The sequence below is a fragment of the Monodon monoceros genome, unplaced genomic scaffold, assembly GCF_005190385.1.
Source record: "Monodon monoceros isolate NGI ecotype Baffin Bay Population unplaced genomic scaffold, NGI_Narwhal_1 Super_Scaffold_21, whole genome shotgun sequence".
Classification (NCBI taxonomy): domain Eukaryota; kingdom Metazoa; phylum Chordata; class Mammalia; order Artiodactyla; family Monodontidae; genus Monodon; species Monodon monoceros.
Genome location: NW_021703778.1, coordinates 136,442,018 through 136,469,162, shown reverse-complemented (window position 1 = coordinate 136,469,162; position 27,145 = coordinate 136,442,018). Strand labels below are relative to the sequence as shown.

The window sequence follows — 27,145 nt, the reverse complement described above, 5'->3', positions numbered from 1 at the left end:
ACACACACACACACACACACACACACACACAACCTTCCCCAAAAGAGAAAAAACATTTTGCTTCAACAAAGAATATCAATATTACCAAGACGAGAATGGTAATTTTTTTTTTTTTGGTGATGCTGAATATATGATTACCAGCAAGGGATAAATATAAATATCCCTGAGTCACAAATAATATTATACAACTTAAAATCACTTGAAAGAGCATTTATTCACTTAAACTCTCTATATACACAATAAAGGATATTGATGAATTATTATTAGTCATTATCTCTCTGAAGTACACATGCAGAATTATGCACTTAAAATAGAAATTTAATCCTCTGAGTTTCCAACTTCTTTCCACAGGAAATGCATGAACAGATCACACTTTCTTGGTCTCACTCTGTTGCTCATGCAGAGATTATCAAGATATGGAGAGGTGCATCCTCAAAGGAAGGTGATCTAAGCTTCTAGGCTGTTCTGAGCCTCCATCTTCCATTATCCTCTTGGCATCTGCATATCAAAATTAAAATATTTGGGGGGACCAATTTTACTGAGTGGAATTAAGACATCCGGCATTTAAAAATATGTTGTCTTTTTAAGAGGAAGATTTTGCTCAGCTTTTGGCTCCTGTTAGGAAAAGCTTAGGAAGCGAATGCTGAAAATCTCCCCATTGAAGCATAAGCACTAGTTAATGAGAAAGTCCAGTTGAAACTGGTGCCAAATTTCAGCATGAACAAAATCTGAGCCACCTTCTGGACAAACCAAAAGGAACTAATGTACCACAATTTCCCCCATGCCCGTCTCTACGCTGCAAGTTGCAGATCAGTGGAGTAGAAGTAAGTGGGCTCTGATCAGGGGGCTTCTCTTCTCCGGCACTTGATTATTTCAGTGTGCTTAATTCAGTAGAGGGCTTTCTGATTTCTTGGACTGGGATTTTGTTTTACTGTTGCAATAAAGGGACTGGGAATCAAACATTTAAAAATGATAAGTAAATGGATTCTTAAAGAGAGATCGATTGTTGATGCCAGTTTTCCTGTCCTATTAGTTTCTTATGAAGAAGAAAAAATAGGCTTTATTTTGCAGCCTGGGGAAGGGAGTGAATGGGTGGAGGTGCAGGGCTCCAGGAGGACGGACGTGCAGTCCCTGGGGTAAGAAGCACTTTTTGGCACCTTGCACTGGTGGTTATGACCAAGACGTAAATGGTACATTTGCAATAATGAAAATCATTTTTGGTAAGACTTTGTTTTTGGGTTTGACTAAATTCTTCCAAGAATGCTAGCCACTTTGGGTAGCCAAGCTGCTCCCAGATGTAAAAGCTGTCCCACTTTAAAAGCTGTACCCAATTTAAGGATATCTTGGGACCCAAGTGTTTTCCTGCAGCCTCAAGCATGAAGGAACAGCCGACTGACAGGACCAGAGTCAGAGCTTTAGGGGGCAGAAGGTTGTCCTTCTCAGAGGAAGTGGTCCCTTAGTGATGGTACCTGCACAATGACATCAGGTTCTTATTCTGGGACGGAATCACTGATACCCTAGCTAAAAAATTAGTAGCCATTTGTAGGTACAAAAGAAGTGGTAATCCTTGTGCTCTTTCTTTCTTTGTTTGAAGGTAGGTATGATTTCCTTCAGAACTTCTGCAGCAACAATGGAATTTGAATAAGATAATAGGCTTAAGCGTGTGTGTGTGTGTGTGTGTGTGTGTGCGTGTGCGTGTGTGTATGTGTACACTTTTCAATCTTTAAAGGGCTCTTGTACACAAGGTGGGGTATGGGTGGGGTGAACAAAGCATGGTCCCCTGTAATGTTCAGTAAAATATACGTTAAGTGATAAAAACTCTGGTCTGTGCTTAGGGCAATAAAGATATAAATCTGGGAGATGCCCTTTGTAGAGGACAAGCTATAGTCAATCCTTACTCTGGCCTCTAGAGCACTATCTAGAGTGTTGTCTTAAGCAATGAACAACAAAGCTTTACTAAAAATTTTATGCCTCAGAAATGTGTTTTATCTTCATTTTATAAGTTTATATTATATGATATAAATCTTTCTTATTTCTTTTTAAAATTTTAATTAATTTATTTTTTAACATCTTGATTGTAGTTTAATTGCTTTACAATGTTGTATTAGTTTCTGCTGTGTAACAAAGTGAATCAGCTATACATATACATACATCCCCATATCTCCTCCCTCTTGTGTCTCCCTCCCACCCTCCCTATCCCACCCCTGTAGGTGGTCACAAAGCACCGAGCTGATTTCCCTGAGCTATGCAGCTGTTTCCCACTAGCTATCTATTTTACATTTGGTAGTATATATAAGTCCATGCCATGCTTTCACTTTATCACAGCTTACCCTTCCCCCTCCCTGTGTCCTCAAGTCCATTCTCTACATCTGGGTCTTTATTCCTATCCTGCCCCTAGGTTCTTCAGAACCATTTTTTTTTCTTTTAGATTCCATATATATGTGTTAGCATACAGTATTTATTTTTCTCTTTCTGACTTACTTCACTCTGTATGACAGACTCTAGGTCCATCCACCTCACTACAAATAACTCAATTTCATTTCTTTTTATAGTTGAGTAATATTCCATTGTATATAGGTGCCACATCTTCTTTATCCATTCATCTGTCGATGGACATTTAGGTTGCTTCCATGTCCTGGCTATTGTAAATAGAGCTGCAATGAACATTGCGGTACATGATGTTTTTTTGTTGTTTTTTTTTTACACTTAGAGTTTTATTTCTTGGCCATTTTAAAAAAAATCTTTATTGGAGTATAATTGCTTTACAATGGTGTGTTAGTTTCTGCTCCATAACAAAGCGAATCAGCCATACATATACACATGTTCCCATATCTCTTCCCTCTTGTGTCTCCCTCCCTCCCACTCTCCCTATCCCACCCCTCCAGGCAGTCACAAAGCACCGAGCTGATCTCCCTGTGCTATGCGGCTGCTTCCCACTAGCTATCCACCTTACATTTGGTAGTGTATATATGTCCATGCCTCTCTCTCGCTTTGTCACAGCTTACCCTTCCCCATCCCCATATCCTCAAGTCCATTCTGTGGTAGGTCTGTGTCTTTATTCCTGTCTTACCCCTAGGTTCTTCATGACATTTTTTCCCCCTTAAATTCCATATATATGTGTTAGCATACGGTATTTGTCTTTCTCTTTCTGACTTACTTCACTCTGTATGACAGACTCTAGGTCTATCCACCTCAGTACAAATAGCTCAATTTCGTTTCTTTTTATGGATGAATAATATTCCATTGTATATATGTGCCACATCTTCTTTATCCATTCATCCGATGATGGACACTTAGGTTGTTTCCATCTCTGGGCTATTGTAAATAGAGCTGCAATGAACATTTTGGTACATGACCCTTTTTGAATTATGGTTTTCTCAGGATATATGCCCAGTAGTGGGATTGCTGGGTTGTATGGTAGTTCTATTTTTAGTTTTTTAAGGAACCTCCATACTCTTCTCCATAGTGGCTGTATCAATTTATATTCCCACCAACAGTGCAAGAGGGTTCCCTTTTCTCCACACCCTCTCCAGCATTTATTGTTTATAGATTTTTTGATGATGGCCATTCTGACTGGTGTGAGGTGACACCTCATTGTAGTTTTGATTTGCATTTCTCTAATGATTAGTGATGTTAGCATCCTTTCATGTGTTTGTTGGCAATCTGTATATCTTCTTTGGACAAATGTCTATTTAGGTCTTCTGCCTATTTTTGGATTGGGTTTTTTTTGTTTTTTTTGATATTGAGCTGCCTGAGCTGCTTGTAAATTTTGGAGATTTATCCTTTGTCAGTTGCTTCATTTGCAAATATTTTCTCCCATTCTGAGGGTTGTCTTTCAATCTTGTTTATGTTTTCCTTTGCTGTGCAAAAGCTTTTAAGTTTCATTAGGTCCCATTTTTTAATTTTTGTTTTTATTTCCATTTCTCTACGAGGTGGGTCAAAAAGGATCTTGGTGTGATTTATATCATAGAGTGTTCTGACTATGTTTTTGTCTAAGAGTTTTATAGTGTCTGGCCTTACATTTAGGTCTTTAATCCATTTTGAGTTTATTTTTGTGTATGGTGTTAGGAAGTGTTCTAATTTCATTCTTTTACATGTAGCTGTCCAGTTTTCCCAGCACCACTTATTGAAGAACCTGTCTTTTCTCCTTTATATATTCTTGCCTCCTTTATCAAAAATAAGGTGACAATATGTGTGTGGGTTTATCTCTGGGCTTTCTAGCCTGTTCCATTGATCTATATTTCTGTTTTTGTGCCAGTACCATACTGTCTTGATTACTGTAGCTTTGTAGTATATTCTGAAGTCCAGGAGGCTGATTCCTCCAGCTACGTTTTTCTTTCTCATGGTTGCTTTTGCTATTTGGGGTCTTTTGTGTTTCCATACAAATTGTGAAAATTTTTGTTCTAGTTCTGTGAAAAATGCCATTGGTAGTTTGATAGGGATTGCATTGAATCTGTAGATTGCTTTGGGTAGTAGAGTCATTTTCACAATGTTGATTCTTCCAATTCAAGAACATGGTATATCTTTCCATCTTTTTGTGTCCTCTTTAATTTCTTTCATCAGTGTCTTACAGTTTTCTGCATACAGGTCTTTTGTCTCTGTAGGTAAGTTTATTCCTAGGTATTTTATTCTTTTTGTTGCAGTGGTAAATGGGAGTGTTTTCTTGATTTCACTTTCAGATTTTTCATCATTAGTGTATAGGAATGCAAGAGATTTCTGTGCATTAATTTGTGTCCTGCTACTTTACCAAATTCATTGATTAGCTCTAGTAATTTTCTGGTAGCATCTTTAGGATTCTCTATGTATAGCATCATGTCATCTGCAAACAGTGACAGCTTTACTTCTTCTTTTCCGATTTGGATTCCTTTTATTTCTTTTTCTTCTCTGATTGCTGTTGCTAAAACTTCCAAAACAGTGTTGAATAATAGTGGTAAGAGTGGACAACCTTGTCTTTTTCCTGATCTTAGAGGAAATGGTTTCAGTTTTTCACCATTGAGAACAATGTTGACTGTAGGTTTGTCATATATGGCCTATATTATGTTGAGGTAAGTTCCCTCTATGCCTACTTTCTGGAGGGTTTTTACCATAAATGGGTGTTGGATTTTGTCAAAAGCTTTTTCAGCATCTATTGAGATGATCATATGGTTTTTCTCCTTCAATTTGTTAATATGGTTTATCACATTGATTGATTTGCATATATTGAAGAATCCTTGCATTCCTGGAATAAACCCCACTTGATCATAGTGTATGATCCTTTTAATGTGCTGTTGAATTCTGTTTGCTCATATTTTGTTGAGGATTTTTGCATCTATGTTCATCAGTGATATTGGCCTGTAGTTTTCTTTCTTTGTGACATCTTTGTCTGATTTTGGTATCAGGGTGATGGTGGCCTCGTAGAATGAGTTTGGGAGTGTTCCTCCCTCTGCTATACTTTGGAAGAGTTTGAGAAGGATAGGTGTTAGCTCTTCTCTAAATGTTTGATAGAATTTGCCTGTGAAGCCATCTGGTCCTGGGCTTCTGTTTGTTGGAAGATTTTTAATCACAGTCTCAATGTCAGTGCTTGTGATTGGTCTGTTTATATTTTCTATATCTTCCGGGTTCAGTCTTGGAAGGTTGTGCTTTTCTAAGACTGTGTCCATTTCTTCCAGGTTGTCCATTTTATTGGCATAGTGTTGCTTGTAGTAATCTCTCATGATCCTTTGTATTTCAGCAGTGTCAGTTGTTACTTCTCCTTTTTCATTTCTAATTATATTGATTTGAGTCTTCTCCCTTTTTTTTCTTGATGAGTCTGGCTAATGGTTTATCAATTTTGTTTATCTTCTCAAAGAGCCAGCTTTTAATTTTATTGAATCTTGCTATCATTTCCTTCATTTATTTCTGATCTGATCTTTATGATTTCTTTCCTTCTGTTAACTTTGGGGTTTTTAGTTCTTCTTTCTCTAATTGCTTTAGGTGTAAGGTTAGGTTGTTTATTTGAGGTGTTTCTTGTTTCTTGAGGCAGGATTGTATTGCTCTAAACTTCCCTCTTAGAACTGCTTTTGCTGCATCACATAGGTTTTGGGTCGTTGTGTTTCATTGTCATTTGTTTCTAGGTTTCTTTTTATTTCCTCTGATTTCTTCAGTGATCTCTTGGTTATTAAGTAGTGTGTTGTTTAGCCTCCATGTGTTTGTGTTTTTTACAGGTTTTGTCCTGTAATTGATATCTAGTCTCATAGCATTGTGGTCGGAAAAGATACTTGATACGATTTCAATTTTCTTAAATTTACCAAGGCTTGATTTTTGACCCAAGATATGATCTATCCTGGAGAGTATTCCATGAGCATTTGAGAGGAAAGTGTATTCTGTTGTTTTTGGATGGAATGTCCTATAAATATGAATTAAGTCCATCTTGTTTAATGTATCATTTAAAGCTTGTGTTTCCTTATTTATTTTCATTTTGGATGATCTGTCCATTGGTGAAAGTGGGGTGTTAAGGTCCCCTACTATGATTGTGTTACTGTCAATTTCCCCTTTTATGGCTGTTAGCATTTGCCTTATGTATGGAGGTGCTCCTTTGTTAGGTGCGTAAATATTTACAGTTGTTACATCTTCTTGGATTGATCCCTTGATCATTATATAGTGTCCTTCTTTGTCTATTGTAAGAGTCTTTGTTTTAAAGTCTATTTTGTCTGATACGAGAATTGCTACTCCAGCTTTCTTTTGATTTCCATTTGCATGGAATATCTTTTTCCATCCCCTCACTTTCAGTCTGTATGTGTCCCTAGGTCTGAAGTGGGTCTCTTGTAGACCGCATACATACGAGTCTTCTTTTATTTTAAAAATTAATTAATTTTTGGTTGCATTGTGTCTTTGTTGCTGCGAGTGGCAGCTACTCTTCGTTGTGGTATGCAGGCTTCTCATTGCAGTGGCTTCTCTTTTTGCAGAGCATGGGCTCTAGGCACATGGGCTTCAGTAGTTGTGGCACATGGTCTCAGTAGTCGTGGCACATGGGCTTAGTTGCTCCGCAACATGTGAGATATTCTTGGACCAGGGCTTGAATCCACATCTCCTGCATTGGTAGGTGGATTCTTAACCACTGAGCCACAAGGGAAGCCCACGGGTCTTGTTTTTATATCCATTCAGCCAGCATATGTCTTTTGGTTGGAGCATGTAATCCACTTACACTTAAGGTGATTATCGATATGTATGTTCCTATTACCATTTTCTTAATTGTTTTGGGTTCATTATTGTAGGTCTTTCCCTTCTTTTGTGTTTCCTGCCTAGAGAAGTTCCTTTAGTATTTGTTGTAAAGCTGGTTTGGTGGTGCTGAATTCTCTTAGCTTTTGCTTGTGTGTAAAGGTTTTAATTTCTCTGTGGAATCTGAATGAGATCCTTGCTGGGTAGAGTAGTCTTGGTTGTAGTTTTTCCCCTTTTATCACTTTAAATATGCCTTGCCACTCCCTTCTGGCTTGCAGAGTTTCTGCTGAAAGATCAGCTGTTTACCTTATTGGGATTCTGTTGTATGCTATTTGTTGTTTTTCCCTTGCTGCTTTTAATATTTTTCCTTTGTATTTAATTTTTGATAGTTTGATTGATATGTGTCTTGGTGTGGTTCTCCTTGGATTTATCCTGCATGGGACTCTCTGCACTTCCTGGACTTGATTGACTGTTTTCTTTCCTATATTAGGGAAGTTTTCAACTATAATCTCTTCAATGTTTTCTCAGTCCCTTTCTTTTTCTCTTCTTCTTCTGGGACCCTATAATTCGAATATTGGTGCATTTAATGTTGTCCCAGAGGTCTCTGAGACTGACCTCAATGCTTTTCAATCTTTTTTCTTTATTCTGCTCTGCAGTAGTTATTTCCACTGTGTTATCTTCCAGGTTACTTCTCCATTCTTGTGCCTCAGTTATTCTGCTACTGATTCCTTTTAGAGAGTTTTAAATTTCATTTATTGTGTTGTTCATCATTGTTTCTTTGCTCTTTAGTTCTTCTATGTCCTTGTTAAGCGTTTCTTGTATTTTCTCCATTCTATTTCCAAGATTTTGGATCATCTTTACTATCATTACTCTGAATTCTTTTTCAGGTAGACTGCCTTTTTCCTCTTCATTTTTCGGTCTTCTGGGTTTTTACCTTGCTCCTTTAGCTGCTGTGTGTTTCTCTGTCTTCTCATTTTGCTTAAGTTACTGTGTTTTGGGTCTCTGTTTCGCAGGCTGCAGGTTTGTAGTTCCCGTTGTTTTTGGTGTCTTCCCCCAGTGGCTAAGCTTGGTTCAGTGGGTTGTGTATGCCTCCCGGTAGAGGGGACTGGTGCCTGTGTTCTGGTGGATGAGGCTGGATCTTGTCTTTCTGGTGGGCAGGACCGCATCTGGTCACGTGTTTTGGGGTGTCTGTGACCTTATTATGATTATTATGATTTTAGGCAGCCTCTCTGTTAATGGGTGGGGTTGTGTTCCTGTCTTGCTAGTTGATTGGCATTGGGTGTCCAGCACTGTAGCTTGCTGGTTGTTGAGTGGAGCTTGATCTTAGCGTTGAGATGGAGACCTCTGGAAGAGCTTTTGCCGTTTGATATTACATGGAGCCGGGAAGTCTCTGGCGGACCAATGTCCTGAACTTGGCTCTCCCACTTCAGAGGCACAGGCCTGACACCTGGCTGGAGCACCAAGACCCTGTCAGCCACACAGCCCCTACTATCCTATGAAATTGTAAATCGAGGGAATTCCCTGCTGGTCCAGTTGTTAAGACTCTGTGCTGCAACTGCAGGGGGTGTGGGTTCTATCCCTGGTTGGGGAACCTGTAGTTTTTGGGCAGTCATTCAGGCAACAACCCCATCAGCTCACATCCAGCCTCCCTCTTTCATCTTCTCCGACTTGTGGGCTAGGTAGGAGTTTAATATTGTGACGAAGGGCACAAGCTTCTTTTGCAGATTGCCTGAATTATCAATGTTAGGTGACTGGATGATTGGAGGCTGCCGGTTTTGGAGGATCTCCTGCAGAGGCGGGGGCTGCAGTGCCTCAGTCTGGGGACAAGGACACTGGTCTCTTTCTTATTTCTTCATGGAAAATAATTTTGGAGGTTATTTTTCCTCTCCCTTAGAAACACCAGAAAGACTTTCAGAAAAGAAGTACTTTAGATTTATCAGATCTTTCAAACCAGATGCTGCTTTTCTGCTTTTGATTCCAAAATATGCTGTTTCTGCAGCTGGGAAGCACATGACAAGTAAAAGAAAGGACTCCTGAAAGCCTGTTTATTCATCCAGTAAATGTGAACAGCTCAAATATTAGCCTTAGGAATACCCAAAAGGTAGCATCAGAGGGACAGGCGAAGCTGGTGATTTCGTCATCTTGGCAGCTACATATTTGGGTGTAAAGACTGATGATAAACTTTTTGTTGTCTCATAGGCCAGTATTCTCAAATTTTAATGTGCACATAAATCACCTGGGGGGTCTTATTAAAATACAGCTTCAGATTCAGTAGGTCTGGCCTGGGGCTGAGATTCTATAGTCCTAACCATCTTTTGGGTATTGCCCATCCTATTAGTTCCCAGACTACACTTTGAGTAACAAATTTCCCGTTCTAACAGAGGCCTGGGGAAGGCAGTTTTCTTGAGTGGCTGGTAGGGACACCCTCAGATAACCCAGAAATGACAGTAGGAAAAAAAAGACTGTTTAATGAACTAAAAGAACATGGCACAAGATAAACCGCAAGGTTAGAGTACATGAAATAATATTCCGTTAATTATGAAAAGTATACACAGAATACATAAGAAGCAGATTGTAAGAAAGGCAATCCATGAGCGGGTCAGCCATTCTCCCCTTGTCTATCATTTCCTCTATAGAGATTACATGGGGAGGAGGGTGGACCATTTCCATTGGGATAAAATTCTGCTGAGATGTACTTAAACAGCAATTACTGTGTACTCAGTAAAAAGCAATTTAAACCAGGTGATGAGGAGAATGTAGAATTCATTAGCCTTCTGCCCACAGCCTCTCTATGAGAAAAAAATCTGATTGCTTACAAAAATTGATTTAAAAAATAGCAGGTGGTGATACTTTTAGGTGCATATTTACAAAGCTACCCCCAACATACCACCCTGCCATGAAAGAGTTTCTATTTTTTCTCCGAAGAATTAACATAAACTCAAAAGACTGCCTTGTTCAGGGTCTCTGGGAGGTGAAGTGTGCTACTATGGCTTCTAGGTGAGACTCAGCTCTGTCCTCAGATTACCCCAGGCATCACATCCCCTGAAACACTGATCAGGTCCTGTTCATCAAAGATAACTGCATATACTGGGAGGCTTGGAGGACATGACTGAAAATACAACAAAATCACACCAGCTACAGTATCATGAAGTTTCTGAGTCACTGCAGAACTCAGAATAAAATGAAATTACCAGGGTAGAACATGTTTAAAACATGCACAAAATGACTCTGGATTTTAACATAATATTCCCTAAGAAGAAAAAAACATAGATTGTGACCAAGACTAATCATGCAGCTTTTCCTCTAATTTCCTGTAGAAGTTAAAAGCCAAGAACTGTTACTGAACTTGCATCCTCCGAATTCACAGATGAGCCAAACCCTCCTCGACTCATTCCTGTCCTAACCCCAAGAGACCTCCAAAGAGCAGGGCTGAGCCTCTAATGCCTGATGTGCCTCTGCGTAGAGCTTGGAGCTTTAATTTCCCTTCTGGTCTTTGTTGACCATGGAAACACCATGAATTGTTGCTTTATCTCATATTTTGGTACTCCGTTATTGCTGTTGTACATTTTATTTTGTTTTGCAGTTTAGAAATGTTTTAATTTTAGGAAGGCAATGCTGTTGTGCATTTTCAATGCAATTAGAGATATTCTGCCAAGATAAATAAATATCCTTCATACAAGTAACTGTCTTTCCAGATATCCCACAGTCATCCTTTGCAGGTTTTAAATCACGTTCATTCTCAAGGAAACTTTCAAAATAATTTATTCACTCATATTTCTCAGTAAGTTTCCCTTGACTGCCTGCTCCATATTGGCAGAGAAGGTGTGAAGGGGATGACCTGCACTGCTATTTAAGACCCAAAGAGCACTGTCCAGCATTTCATCCTTTTTTTTTTTTTTTTTGCGGTACGCGGGCCTCTCACTGCTGTGGCCTCTCCCGTTGCGGAGCACAGGCTCCGGACGCGCAGGCTCAGCGGCCATGGCTTACGGGCCTAGCCGCACTGCGGCATGTGGGATCTTCCAGGACCGGGGTACGAACCCGTGTCCCCTGCATCGGCGGGCGGACTCTCAACCACTGTGCCACCAGGGGAGCCCCTATCCATTTTTAATGAATCACGAGGTGGAATTATCTAGGATTATCACACGATTAACTCTGTTGGCTGACTCTGCTTAGATACCCAGAAACGTGGAATGCTCTTCATATGAATTATCCTGCTTTCTTCCCTATGCCTCTAGAGATCAGTCAGAGGTTAGCAATTCCCTGGGAGAATTGTCAGCTATGTGTTTTTGCCTTGTATTTGGTTATAGCTTTTTTCTCCATTCTCTAAATGTTTCCTGTTTAAAAGTACCTAACTTTCTTTGCAAGAAATTCGGTTTCCCTGACCTTCTCTCTCTCTCTCTCTCTTTTTTTTTTCTGTTTCTAATGGTCCTTGAAATGAAAATGTTTTCTTGAGTTTCCTTATTTGTACTTGGGCAGCCTACTCAATGACTCACGAGAATAGCTGACGACCTGTGGTTCTCTCTGTTGAAGAGAATGCACATTTTGCAATCTGGCTTCTAAATGTAGGGGTAGATTTAAAAATGAAGACATAAATGGTTAATTATCTCCAGCATGGTGTCAAACATTCCTTTAAAGTTAAACCTTGATTTTTAATCTTCCACTCTGATCTTATGGATGAGTTTGCCTTTATGAATGCAATACTGTTTCTTTAAAGGCTGACCTCAAGTCAAATATTTCTTCTTGAAGACTCTCTACTTTGCGCGGTTATTGCTCATAGGAACCAACACTCCTAATGATGATATTTTTGTTGGCTTCAAATTCTGGGTTAACTTTTTAAAATTTTCTCCTAAAATTGTGAATGTGGTTGTGACTGCCTCTTTACTACCATTTGAATATTATTTCCTTATTGGTGTTCTATGAAAGTTGTGTATGGTTACAGCCACTTCATCTGGTACCTCTCTTATAGACCGGAAATCTTTCAAATGGTTCTTTGCATGTCATGATCAAACATATTATTATTATAGTCTCAGGACCAAATCTCTCATCCTCTCATATGTGTATGACTCAGTTTTTGATTTCCCAGTTTAGTGCTGCCTGGTTTAGGGTGGATGTAGTTACTGCATTCAGTAATTGCTCTTTGAATATAAATTTACTTGGCAGAAAGCAGCCCAGAATTCTCCTGTTAACACGGCTCTGACTTGTGTCTTAGTCCTTTTGTGTTTCCAAAGGAGTCTATTAATTCTACCAAACAACCCACCATCTGACTGAAAAAAAAATCTGTCAAACTAGCTACTTGATTAAGCCATTAGATTGAGATTACATTACATTGTATATTCCGGATTCTAGGCATATTAGCATGTAGATCAGATTCTTGTTTCTAGGTTATTACTAGTTTGATGGAACATGTTATTATAGTGGTCCATGCCATGTGTTTGAAATGTGGCTAGGATCTATAGGATAAACAGATATAACTCGGGTAATACACCTACAAAACTCCAACGTAATATGCTGATAATGAATAGATTATAGTATGGCGTTGAAGGATGGGAAGCAGAAAAGCTGAGATCTGTCCCAGCTTTGTTGCAACATATCTCTTTTAACTCATCTGGGCTTGAGTTTTCTCATCTGTACAATGAAGGGATTGGACTATAGCTTCTTCTGTCTCTGAAAAGTTAAGACTCCACCCTCCAATGGAGATCAGCTGCCCCTTCTTGACTTTGGAAGATAGTGTAGACCTTTAAAGGATCCTTGTTGAGATTTCTATGTCTTTTTATCTTTGGTTTCAGAATATAGTTTTATTCAATCTTATGGCAGAAAACATTTTTTTTTAAAGTGAAATGAACTACCAATCGCCATGAAACAGGGAATACATGATTAATTTGGTGGAATGACATTAACACATTTAGGTTGCTTTGTTCTTCATTATTTTATTCAACAATTAGCTCATAAGACTGCTAAGAGCCTGTGTACCACACAGACACTAACAGTCTCTCTCCAGGTTCTGGTTCCAGGTGAGAGAGAGATCTCCCACCATGAACAAGTTAATCTCTGTGGCCCATTAGGGAGGTGATGGCCTGGGGAACCGTTCACCTGTTGAGTGCACACATCTGGAAAATTCTCCTGGCGGAACAAGCATACTGCTCTAAATTTTTCATCCACATCAATGAGATGTGAGGAGTGGCTCTTTAGCAAGACGCGACCATACAATAACGTAACAAAACCAGCTAACGGCACTTCATTTATTATAGGGCTAAATGCTCATTATTGTTTGTAAAGGATGAATTCATAACCTCTGCAGAGTTATAGTTTATACATGGTTGATTTCCATTTACAAAGAGAGAAAGTCATTGTTTTCTCTAAATGTCAAGCTTTGACTTACAAAACTCCCATCTTCTTTTAGGTTGTGGTGTGTGTGTGTGTTCAAGAAAATGTTTAGCAACTAGATAGGGGAGAAGGGAAATAAAACTTGAAATGTAGTAGGGAAAGCACACTTCAAAAATTCTAAACAAACAAACAAAACCCCCAAAACTGAGGGGGTTTCATGGAAGGTCTTAACAGAAAAGACCCACACCATACACTTCTTTTTTAATGTGCTTCCTCCAGGAGCAGGAGGAACTGGGAAAACTGGATTTTTTCCAACAGGAGTGTGAATCTGGAAATTCTTAAACAAAAATTTGTATAATTTCATGCTGCAAAGAGGCACTCTGCTTATGCAATTGAAATAAAAAATAAAGTGCCTACCTGGGTGTTTCCAGAGTAACTGTAAGCAAATAAGACTAATTAGAAGTCTTCACAGTCTCTAATTAAAAGCTAGGAAATAACTCACTCTGCGATACAAGAATCCCTGGATGTTTGGAAGGGTCACTTCCCCAAGGCCAAAGTCCCTGTTCCATGGAGCATACCATTTTGGAAGCAGGGGATCCAGAGCTTGGTACCCATGGATCTAGCCCTGAAATACACATTTGGGACAATGAGTACAGGAAATAGGGAGGGGCAATATTTTAGTACCAGTTGTACTTGGAAAATATCATTTAAAAAGAATGGGAGCTCCCATGGGCAAACAGAGAAGCACTTTCAGTTGAAGTGAGAGGGAAAATTGAGGCACTTTGCTTAAGCTTTGGGGACTTTTAAACACTTAACTTTTTCATGCCCCATGGCCAGATCCTTCTTTGGAATAAAGTTATTATTGGGTGTGGGAGAGAGTGTGAAATCGAGAAAGGAGAGGGGCATGCAATGGGGAAGGGAGGGAGCAGGAAAGTTCACTTTGCTGAATAAAGAATCTTTTAAAATATAGGTCTGCCACATTCTCTCCCCAATCAGTTTGACTGAAAAGCAGAAATACTACTCTCTTAAACACAGTTCATTTGCAATTTTCCATCACAATATAATGTGGAAAAAATAAGGCTACCTTTCAACGTAAGCATATCTGGGGTGAATCTTAGGCAAAAAATGTGGACCTGCAATAATTCAGATGGTGTTTTCTTTCAATCAGTTTCAAAAATTATGGCTCCATATATTTCCAAAAGTTTCAGCATTTTCTTGTATCTCCTTACAGTCAGGCATTCAGAGGTACGTGTTGGTTTTAATAGCTTTGGTAGAAACATGCTGAAATAGGAATGGATATAAAATCCTTTGTCTTTAGGCTAATTTGGTGTGGATTTATAAGGCCTGAGTAAACTGGTAAATTAGTAAATTTCTTAAAATAATACAAATGAATGTAAGACACATAGTAGAACAGCAGATTCAGGAAAAAAAAAGGTTAGTATTGTATTCCCATGTTTTGTAAAAGACATCAAGTAAGGCTACCAATACAGGAACCGAGTTCTTTTTTTTTGTTTTTCCTGTGATGATTTCCTATCAGCTTCATGTTCTTGGAGGGGGCGATGAAAAAATGCAAGATGGCCTTTGACTTTGTTTCCTACGTGGTCAGCAGTGGCACTGGCTGGAATCCGGGCTCAGCATTCTCGTAGAGTGTGCAACGTGGATGCTTCTGGCTGGTAGGGAGGATGTGGCAGTTAGCTGATAGCGCGCCGTGTTTGGGAAGGCTCACAGGGCGGGGGAGCAAGCCTCCGTGTCAGAGACTTCCTCTCTGGTCATGCCCTCCTTTTGGCTTGAGCTGGGTCTCAGAGGTTGGCTGCCATTCTTACCCTTAGATGGGATGGAGGTGGGTCTCAAGCTACCTCAGATAATTAAACAGCAGCTGTGACACTTGGAGCAGTGTTTCTTCTTTTTCTTGGGATGGAAAATGGTGAGGATCGCTTCATCAAAAACGGCTTTGAGACCTTTCTGAGTCAGGGCCGAGCATTCCAAGTAGCACTGTGCTCCAATCTTAAACACAAAAGAGAGAAAGGCATGAGAGGAGAAAAAGAGAGAAAAGCACAGTGGTGTCTGCCCTCTGCGCAGCCAATGCTGCTGCTGCTTGTCTCACAAACAGCCTGGGGGATGGTTTGGATCATGTCTTTTTCTTCAGCATTTCAATTTGCATGTGCTATCCTGATTTTTGGTATTTTTGTATTTTTTGCTTTCTGATATTAATAATAAATGATTGTGGAGTGCTTTTGATAAGCAGCAAATTCTGAAAGTGATCCATAACCATTTATTCCTAAATATAAGAATATAAATAATATAAAAATTGAGAGGATTCAAACCAGTGATATGGTTTAAATATATATTGTGAACAACAGGGTACATGATGTTGTTTTTAGTACCTCATTTGTATGCAGAACATGTAAATCTGGTGCGAGTGAAACATATTCCCTTCTGTATATAGTAGGGCAAGGTGTCAACTTGGTTAATAAAGCACATAGAAAGAGAGTGGGTGATACGGTTTTATAGGTCATTCTTGATTAAAATGCTCTTCTGACAAAAGGTATCTCTCGGCAAAGTAATATCTGATTGGTCATATTATTCAGTTTTAAGATACATTAAAAGGCATATTTTTAAGCAGTTAAACTCCAAAACACTAAAAATAAAAATCATAAAATGCATTTACTGACACAGACACCCTCCTTATCAGTATACAGTCTATGTGTATTTAAATGAGGAAATATTTTGTGCTTGCTTAGGGCTTTGTTTCAAAGCTTTTGATGATTTCATATTATGATGTATTTGATAATCACAAGATCCCTATGAGAAATATAAAAATTCAGGCCAGAGCCATAGATTCTCATTAAAAAAATTGCAGGGTAGAGCAGACCAGAAGTTGGCGATCAACTTCATGAGATAATTCATGTGAGGGAGACCCGGGGTTTTAATTGCTCCCAAGCTCAATATGAGCTAACAGTTTGATGTGGACCTTTTAATATTAAGGATATCTGGAGAAATGCTTCTATTATATGCTTTATATTATAAGAATAACTTTGAAAAATTAAAGTGTATTCAGAAGAGGATGGCTGGACGGTGAGCTCCTGGAAACCAACAACAGATAAATGACTAAAACAGGGTAACAAAATCACATGCCGATTAGGGCCAGTAGCTTATGTAACTGAGTAAAGCAGGGCTGGTGCCAGACAACAGGGAGAGGTAGAGTCTGTGGTGGCCTGTGAAGTAAACACCCCCTCCAGAGCTGGTAGTCTACTCGGCTTAGGCAACTGTTGCCAGGCAGGAACGTTGGTTCATCATTGCCATCTCTGTATTTTTCAAGAGGACTTGGACATTTGGATTTTAGTTAATATTTACCAATTGAAAAACACTCTATGGGTCAAGCAAGATGCTGATGTGGGATGTCTTTGGCAGCAACCAGCCAGTTTGCAATGTGTGGATTAAAGGGACTGGTGACTTAGCTTAGAATAGAGTGGGAACAGCCCCAGAAGGTGAAATGTATTGTTTAAGGACATCCAACTAGAAAGTAAATGATCTAGACCTAGAATCTGTGTCACTTGATGTGTGTTCTTTTCCTAGTTCCATGATGGAAACTGTGACGCTCGTCACTCAACACTGCAAGAAGCTGGTCAAGCTGACAGTTAATGAAATGAAGTTGCCCACTTGTTTGAAAGTCCACAGATAAGAAAGCTAAGCATGAGGTAAAACTCTTCTGGTGGCATCCAGATATTAGGCACTTGCTTTTTTCCTGTATGGTTAATGGTTACTGTATGAGTCAAAGGAAAATACTCAAAGAAAAGATGTTAGATATTGATAACTTATTTTATGGTTTCGTTTTGACCATGGTCTGGATTAGAATATGGCTTTTTTATATAATTAAAAACAATTGAATGCAAGAGAGGGATAAAGGATAGAAAAAATTTTCCTAATAATGTTCTGAAATGTCATCTGTTACATTTTGGGATTGTGTTCAGTATTCGATACGAACACATGTGAAAAGCACACAAATCTAGTGAATGTGTCAACTGAATGAGTGCTTGTAATGTGCTGGCTCTTGTCAGTCATCTTGAAAAAATACACAGAAAGCACTGTGGGGCTGTTCTATCTGGAATACCTCCCCACTAATGATCACAAGCCTCAGTTGATTCTGGAAATTACAGGAGAGCTGGGCTGATCTGGGCTCACACGTGGAGTTCTGGACTGTCTGGTCCTGCAAGATGGGTGAGCACACTCTCTCCTCCTCCTGTCCCCTCTCCCCACCCCCTCACTCCCCCACCCCACCTCGGCCTCCCCCTCCCCCGCCCTCTCCCTCCACCCCACAGTGCTGCTGACAGCGTGTCAGAGTTTGTCTTTTGATGGTGCAGGAGGAGTCCAAACTTGTCTTTCCCAATTCAGACATTTCTGAAGATAATGAAACAGCAGAGCAAGGCATTATTGTGTAACTGGGTTAATATAACATTATTTTGTACTGATAGTTCCAGGAAAAGTAGCAAACAGATTTTGGGTGTGATTTGGGAAATATGTGTGAGAACCAGAACCCAGTTGTGAGGTGAGTATTGTTAACCATGGTGCAAGGGCTCTGAGGGTCAGAGAGGAGAATTTATTCAGGTTCATGGAAAAGGCACAGCCATGTTATAGGGACTGCTGAAGAAAAAATGTGTGGCCTCAAAGATGCAAAATGGAAAGCCATCCCAAGGAAATACAGCCTCTCTTACAGCAGCAACTTCATCTGCCTTTTGGAGCAAAGTGGTCTACACAGTCAGATATTTAGAACACATCTGTATGCGCTCAGGATTCACAGATCTTTGTTTAGATACACATGCTAGCAGTCTGGGACATGCTTTACCAAAATGATATGTTTTCAAGAACAAACTGGAGATTGAGAAATGTAAACTGAGAGAACACTTCCCTGCTAACTTTATAATAGCTAAAACTTATTGTCTCAAATGCTGGGAAATTTTTCAGAGGTGTAGAGAACATTTTGAGTCCGACAAGAAGAAATTAGAAAACAGGCAAACAAATTCACAATGACCAATCAAGTGGAAGAAAACCTAGTATTTCTTCCAGATGGTCCTCACGGAGGTGGGACACGTTCTAGAACAAGATAAGGTATAACTGGAAAGAGTAAAGGTGGAGAGGTCTTCCCAGCTGCAGACGTGTCTGAATGGACACAGTTTCAACAACTCTAGCTTGCTGAGCTAGATCTCAGGTACATTGGCTCATTCAATCAGGAGGTAAGTCTGTCACCATTCTCCTTTGCAGCTCGGATAACTGATGTCCAGAGAGGTTAGGTAAACTCTCTAAGTCCTCACAACTAAGAAAATGGCAGAGATTTGAATTTGTCTGTCTCTTGAGCCAGAGTCTTAACCATTCTGTTGTGCTCTCTCTAGCAAGTGTAAAGAAATATGTTTGAAAGAGCAAAACTAACGAACAAATGGAGATGCTGTTATGGGCTGAGTGACGGTAGTGAGAGAAGCAGAGAAGGAAAAGTAAGGCAGTTCCTGTAAATGGAGAGAAGACATGTCAGTAGAATGAACAGAGTGGGCTTGTATCTTAAGGAATGGCTAGTAGCAGAGAAGTTCCTTATTTCTTATTTAAGAACTAGGAAGCGTACACGCAGCGAGAGGGCAACTTGAGAGCCAGGCAAAGGAAAAGGAGCCGAATAGCTTGTGAGAGAATTTCCATCTCAACAAATCAACATTATGACAAAATTGCTGAAAGAGGAGAAGGGTTTCCAGGCTGCGTGCATTTGCTGCTGATGTGTTTTTCAAGAACTGGCAGAATTCGCCAATCCAAGGGTGGATAATGTGAGTGCACTGCTTGAGTGTAGGTTATTATGGAGTGGTGGGGACTGTGGCTTACTGAAGGGTATACACGTTGTTTAAAAGACTGTTGAAAAGTTGCAGTTGATGAGGAAATGCTGGATAGTGCTGCTGGATGTACTGATTTTTTTTTAAAGAAGCTAGAAATGTGTACATTTACATAAAGTTTCCAAATTGTTCAATGTTGACCACTAAATCACATCAAAAATACCTGTGTGTGTTGATCAAAATATTTGTGGGTGAAATTTGGCCCATCACTTGCATGTATTGGTCTCCCTATCTGGAATTTCGTCTCCCCAGTCCCCTAACTTTGTCCACTTGACAAACCTGTTCCTATCCTGTAAACCTGGCTCAGTTCTCAACTACTCCAAGAAATCGTCTCTGAACCCTCCTCCCCTGAATGTGTCCATCACTCTCTCCTCTCTGTTACCTCAGCCCTTTGCACACCTTTCTGTTGTATTTGTTCAGTTGGTGTACTTTTGTTTGTCTGTCTCTCTCATCTTCTGGCCTGTGGGTCTCTTGAGGGCAGGGGCTATCTGTCTCTCACCTCTGTAGCCCAGACCCCAGCGGTGAAGTGACTGATTTCTAATGACCATGGGAGAAAGAGGAAATGGCCGGCACACAAAACAAGGAAGGTAGTGGTGACTCTTGCGGTCAGGGGGAGGGTACTAAAGACTCCATGAGCATTGATGACAGGATTTTTGCAGCAGTTTTGCTGCTTTTTGGTGCAAGTTAAAAATCCAGGGGGAAACAGGTGCTAAGACAAAGAGTGGGAACAGCAATAAAAAAGGCACAGGGTGGGCTTCCCTGGTGGCGCAGTGGTTGAGAGTCCGCCTGCCGATGCAGGGGACACGGGTTCGTGCCCCGGTCCGGGAAGATCTCACATGCCGCGGAGCGGCTGGGCCCATGAGCCATGGCCGCTGAGCCTGCGCATCCGGAGCCTGTGCTCTGCAACGGGAGAGGCCACAACAGTGAGAGGACCGCGTACCGCAAATAAATAAATAAATAAATTAAAAAGGCACAGGGTGAAGAAGATGGCAGGAGAGGCCCAAAAGAGGCCAAAGACCAAAAAAAGGAAAGATGGTCATGTGTTTTATCAAGAAATACCTTAGGAAGTCTGAGCTTAGAAAATCATGTTTAGGTTGTATCCAATGGAATTGGGAAAGAGAATGCACAAAAGTATCATCTTAGAGCTAAAGTGACACATATTAGGTATCAGTTATTGCCAAATAAGTCCAGCGGCAGTATGGACATACACAAATGAGAAAAGCATGGGAAAAGTAGGCTGAAGATTAAAAAATACACTAATGAAGAGAAGAGGGAGGATAAAACAAGTAAAGGGATAACAATGAATATTTACTATAAATTGATATAAAACATTTACGTAAATGTAGTTCACTTTGGAGTGTAAAGAACTGGAAATATTACAATATGAAAATGTCCTTTACAAATAAAATGTCCTTTGAGACCAAAAAGAGATGATAGATAAAAAATGTTTTGGAAATTGAAAAGTACTGCACAAAAAGATATAAAAAATCTGAACTTGCAAAGCCTTTAAGCTATGGGGAGAACATACACATAAAAATACGGGGCTTCAGTCTATAAACAAAGAAGGCCCTACCTAAGGGTTTCTTTTCAGATTGTAGGAGGGAAGCAGAAGAGCATGGTGGTTAAAGCACAGTTTCATATCCTGGCTCTGCCACTTTCAAGCGGTGTGACTTTAGCCTCTCTGAGCCTCAGTTTCCTCTAGGAAAGTGGAGGTAATAATATATACACCTCAGGGGGTTGCTGTGAGGATTAATTAAGACAAAGCATGTAAAGCGCTTGGCATGAAACCCAGCCCACTGCAAACACACCATAAATGTTAGCGGTTATTATAAACTACTTGACAGGAAAGTCAGGGAGCAGAGAAACTTAAAGCATCTCTATAATTACATGAATTGTGATGAAACAAGTTAAACTCTTGCTTGGTTTTCTTCTAAATTGGATTTTGTAAGCTAAACATGATGCTCTCAGTATCTGAGAGCAGTTGCTAGGAGAAACTGGCAAAAGGCAATGAAGTGGCGAACTCAGCCATTGTTCCTAAAATAAATATGAAATGAGATGGGAGGCTGTGGAACAACTTCTCAGAGGGAAGAAACGACTTCCCAAATGAGAGGTCAATCTAGGACACCGACAGGATGGTGGTGAGAGAGAGGCCAGAAGCAAGAGACACAGAAAACAAGCTCCTGCAAAAAGGAGGCCTCCGGGACCTCCTTTTTGTGAAAAATGCCTAGTTGGGAATCACATACAATCATTTATGGAGCTATATATTTATGTACCTTAGGGAGAGAATGGAAGCTGGATGTGTGAAGAAAAGGTAGAAGAATGTGTAGATGTATGCCCATCTTATAGGAGGAAAAACAAATGGCTGGAGGAGAGTTTACACAAGGTCAGGTGCATGGGGCTGACGTCCACAGAGCTGGCTTAGAGTTGTTTTACTGTGTTATTATCAGCTGTATGAATCAAACGTGTTCATCTCCCTAAGATTCTGTTCCCTCACCTGTAAGAGGAGACCAGGACTATGTGCCTAAGAGGGTGAACATGAGGCTGAAATAGACAGAGTTTGTAAAGTGCTTAGTGAGAACGCAATGGATGGCTCACACTGCTGGTTCTGACATTACTATCCATAGAAGTAGGAAGCGTTAACTTTATCAAATATTTGTAAGATGTTCTCATATATTGCATCCATAAAACATAACTTTAACCCATTTCTATTCGAGTGTATCACTTAATTTTGTTGCCTATAAGAAAGTTTTAATAAGAGAAATGCATGCATTTTTATTCACAAAGAATCAGTAGTTAATGTTATTCTTGACCTATTTAAAAGAGGGACCCCTAACTCTGCCCCAGGGCATACATTTGCAGGGTTAGTTACTTTAGAAAGTAAAAGAGAAATTTCTGAAACCTCTGGCAGGGCTTGATGGGTTTGTGACTAAATCAATGAGGAGGTTATGGAAATATGATTTATAAACCTCCTCTTGCATATGGTACCTCATCCTCTTATGTGCATTTTAGTGTCTGCCTTTGTACACATCTTGGTGGTAAATGGGAGACAAAGACTTGGTCCGAATCATTTGCCCAACAAAATCACTGTTAAGCTCTTAGGAATGAAGAAAGGTCTGTGGAAATTGTTCCAGCTGTGAGCAAGTAGCTATTATCTGTCGAATAGCCACTTGGATTCTCCAACTAGTTACCTTTTGGTCTGTGTTACTCTTTTAAGATGCTGTTTGTGACATAATCCAGCCTCTCTAAGTGGCTGTTCATTATAGGGTGAGAAATACTGAACAAATATAACCCTGCCAGATGCAAATCGAAGTCTCTCCCGGGAAAATCACAAAATGCCTTTTATGAAGTCACTTAAATGAGTCACACGGATAGTAAGCAATGAAATTTACAAATATGTATCTAACGATTCCCATTATTCATACTTAATATGGCAAATGGATAATTTTAGAGGTTGCTAAATCAGATGATAAGTGCTTCAGCTGTTTAAATTCACCAAATTTCTTAATGAAAAACAGACAGTGCTGGCTGACAAGAATGCTAACCAAATGGTCCCTTCCAGCCTGACTAGAATAGAGGGGAGAGTATAAAGCAGAGAGATGACTCTGAACACATTGTATTTTAAAGCAAAAGCCGATATCGTTCTTCCATTCCAAAGCATACGCAAACTCTTCTCTCAGCATCCATTTAAAATGAAATTCAAATCGGTACCGCTTTTGCAAGCTTCACACCATGCTCATAAGTGAGAGGTTTCTCTTTCACATACAGCAAACGGGCCAAGGTTTTAGGGTCATCTCGGAGATCAATCTGGCAAAAAACACACATGTGATACACTTACTTATTTTTTCAGGCCTCACCAGATGTTTAAAACTGTCACATAATAGAGATGTCTTTCCCCTTGACACCTATGAATTTTCTTTAAGGAAGCACATACACATGGCCATATTATGTCTAAAAATTAGAGTGAGTTCTTTGTAAATGTATACACCAGGCTTTCCTTATAGTTTCCCCTTCAAAGCTATTACCCTGGGAGCTGATTCGAATGATTCTGTAGCTGTTTCAAATGTTTTTGAAATTTCCTGTTTATTTCTAGGTCCCACTTATAGGATATACAAAATAATCAATGGGTCCTACTACTGTATGGTGATGCCTCATTTGATCCCTGGTTATACTACTCATTATCTAATAGTTTATTTTCTGGCTCTGAATATATATATATATATATATATATTTTTTTTTTTTTTTGGCGGGGGGACAGTTTCTAAACCAAATCTTCACCCTCAAAGGGATGAAGATTTGCCACCTGTGAGGATATTCTAACAAATGTGCTGCAGGCTCTGAAGGCAAGTCCTAAAAAGGGCTTGCTCAAGGAATAAGCATTAATCTTTTCAAAGGCAGAACTACTTCGAAAATAGCATCTATGTTTGGATTAGGGTTGATAATTTAATTAAATATTTAAGTTGCTTTAAAATCTCACTGTGTGTGTGAACCCATGCATACATACATGGGTGTAAATGTGGGCACATAAAGGCTTGTGTTTTAAAGGAAAAATAATATATTCATATATTAGGGTCCCGTAAGCACATTTCTCAGCGTTACTAATTTGTGTGTGTGGGCATTTTTTTTTTTTGGCCTTAGTTTTTCAACTTAGTGCCCCACCAGTTATAAAAAGGATTCAAATCATACAAAGATGTTTACATGTCCCATCACATATCTTCCCACCAAATGGTCAAACACTATCATCTGGAGTTAAGGCAAAAGATTTCAATTAAACAAACTAATAATTATCTTTCAGAGCAGAAGCATTAATTGTATTCTGATTTATGGATGTATTAATTATCTGTCCATACACTCTCTAGGAAATGTTTTCCTTTCTTTTACTTTTTTAAAAATTTCTCTTTGTGAAGCACAATGTAAAATGAGAAATAGAAAGCAGCAGCATATGAAACAGATAATAAAGCTCTTTGCTATCATTACATTTCCATATGTCTTTGGGATAGTAATTTGGGTTTTAACATAGCAAAGAACAAAATCTATTTAAAACTATAAAAAGCTGGAACAATCTTTAATGCATTTGTGCAACTGCTGGAGATTCAAACTATGGAACTTTATTAGCTTTCAAAACACTTTAAAGGCTTTTACAATCACAGCTTTATCTGGTATATATCTGTTCTAATGTTTTTTTAAGATCTGAGAGATCGGGGGCTTAAAGGGAATAGAGAGCAATGAATTTCTGTCTTCCTTTTCAAGGGCTGTTCCTGAAGAGTTTTTGTCATAATGAGCCAGTTCTGATTGCTGCGGTCATTTTGACATTCACACCTATTTTGTGACTTTCAAGCAATAATGGATTTTAGATATAAAAAATATTAGATAATAAGTGTAATTGACATCTGCACCTCATTCCTCTGGCTCAGGACTGGAGAAGGTTGTCTATTTAAAAAATTACTTTGTTATTTAAAAGAAAAAAGCGGAGAGATTAATTTTTAAAGGCCTTAACAAAGCTTCCTTTTTCATATTAAATAGCTTTACTGTCTTTTCAACCATGGGCTAAATAATCATTCAGTTCTTAATAAAGGATGTTCATAGGATTAATGTATCTGAGACACTCTTCTATAGTGTTTGATAGAATAGGATGTTCAGGAGTTGCGAAAGGTTCTTTTCTTTTTCACAAACCCTCCACCTACCGACCCTCCCTGCCATGCCCGCCTTCGAACCTGGGTCCCTATGAGGACGTAAGGCACGTGAGGCATGCAGTCCTTCAGCTCCGGGACCCACTCCTCCTGGACGTTGTGATAAGAGGCAGGATTTACGACGGAGAAGCAGATCAAAAACACATCCGTGTTGGGGTAGGAGAGCGGCCTCAGCTGGTTGTAATCCTCCTGCGGGAAGAGCAAAGAGTTTGTGCTTTTGTACAGCCGGGGTGAGGTGTGGCCACGTGGTTCCAGGGAGTGCCTCGGGAAAGATTCCACCGCCGTGCCCTTCGACCCCATTCCTTCCCTGACCCTGGAATCTGGTGGTTCCCTATATTACAAGAAGTAAAGGAGCCATCAATCCGGAAAACACCAGTTTGTTCTGTATAAGGATTATGAATTGCCTCCGTTTAAGATGAACTAAAAAAAAAAAAACAAAACCTAAAAAAAGTTTTAAAAATAGCTTTAGTGAGGTAATTTACATACCGTGAAGTTCATCCATTTAATGTGTATAACTCAGTAAGAATTACTGCAATTCTGTCCCTTGGGAATTGTGTTGTATTGAATATGGATTTAAATTAGTGGGCCATTGGCCAAGGCACAGAAATTCTCTCCTTATATAATTGAAAAAATTGCATTGAAATTTAATTTAGAATAAGCTAACTCGAATGCAAAGCAGAGTTGTTGCCAAATCATACACCATGATATTTGAATAAATATATTGTCTGAGGGTTTAGAGCTAAGAATTTGGGGATTTGTTTCTAAATCTACCTAAAAGCCATACTGTGGCCTAATAAATAAAATGCCAGATTAATGACTTTTCCCCAAAGACTTTTCAGACCAGAATATGCTCTAGTTGAAGAGCTCCTGTTTGCATAAGATGTTTATGTATATGCTGTTTTAGTGGGAGGTGACAGAGACAAAGAAAAACATTGGATCATCTCAACTTTGGGAAAATGTCAGCAAGTACCTTTTATTGTATGTAAAATGTTTTAGGAGGTTCCAAGGTAAAATCTGCTATTTCATTAGAAGGTTTAATCTATTTTCATAGAATTTGGTAACACATAAGCCCAAAGTAACTTTATGTGTGTGTATACTTTACATGTATATACTATGTATACACACATGTTCTCACATACCACAATATGACAAAATGTTCATACACGCTATGTGTAATTTATATACATATACACACTACATACAGGCACACATTATACATACATAGGTGCAATCAAATCTATATGTTCACACTTATACATGTGTACATAGACATGGGCAACATATCAATTCATTTATTAGGGTCTGTCCTTAGTACTCTTCCTAACACTTAAAAAAGTTACAAAATTTATATATGCTCTTTGCAAAAATTCAAACATTACAGAAGTACATAGGGTAGAAGTAAAACTTTGTTCCCATCCTGCACTTGATCTCTAAGAGTTTTTCCTCTCTTCCCAGAGGAAGCAGCTATGTAACAGTATCCTTCTGAACTTTTAATATTTATTTACGTATATAACATACACATGTTTATTTAAAAAAGAAATCGATTATATAGCTCATATTGTTGTGACACTTGTCTTTTTCAACTTAGTAGGTCATGGATATTTAAAAATATTGACCTCACTATCTGTTGACCCTAATAATGTCTATAAAAAGGGGGTGCACACAGCCACGTACACGTATGCCCCTTCCAAGGCGAGGAATCCCCTTGGAATATCAAAGGTGGTCATCTCTGGCTGGTAGCCGTGCATTTATCTATCATTTACTCAAGGTGCCCAGCACACAGGGACTCAGTATGCATGGCTGGCACTATTACTGCTTTTAATACTAACAAAATCTAAGCAATTTCAATGCAAGCTGGCAAGGATGCTGAAAAATCCTAAAATCCTAAAAAGTGAACTAAAAGAACACACAAAACAGTCAGTCATTGTGGTTGAGTACATTGCTTAAAAACTGATTGGGCCAGGCCTACGATTGCATCTCAGCCAAGTTGTGCCCATGGCTATGTGTGTGTGTGTGTGTGTGTGTGTGTGTGTGTGAGCCTGCGTGGTGGGGGTGGGAGTGTGGGAGGGGACAGCTTGTTTCTTGTCAGTG

General features: G+C 39.3%; 1 protein-coding gene across 1 annotated transcript in view; it reads right to left on the bottom strand.

Moving 5' to 3' along the window:
• Window positions 1–15,006: 15,006 nt before the first annotated feature.
• The window catches only part of RHOJ (ras homolog family member J), an 80,635-nt gene continuing 68,496 nt past the window's right edge, over window positions 15,007–27,145 (bottom strand). The window contains exons 3-5 of the mRNA XM_029239198.1: window positions 25,079–25,243; window positions 23,076–23,171; window positions 15,007–15,504 (exon numbers count right to left, since the gene is read on the bottom strand). Of these exons, the coding sequence (XP_029095031.1) occupies window positions 15,358–15,504; window positions 23,076–23,171; window positions 25,079–25,243 (408 nt within the window). The 3' untranslated portion in view covers window positions 15,007–15,357. The remainder of the gene's footprint in view (window positions 15,505–23,075; window positions 23,172–25,078; window positions 25,244–27,145) is intronic.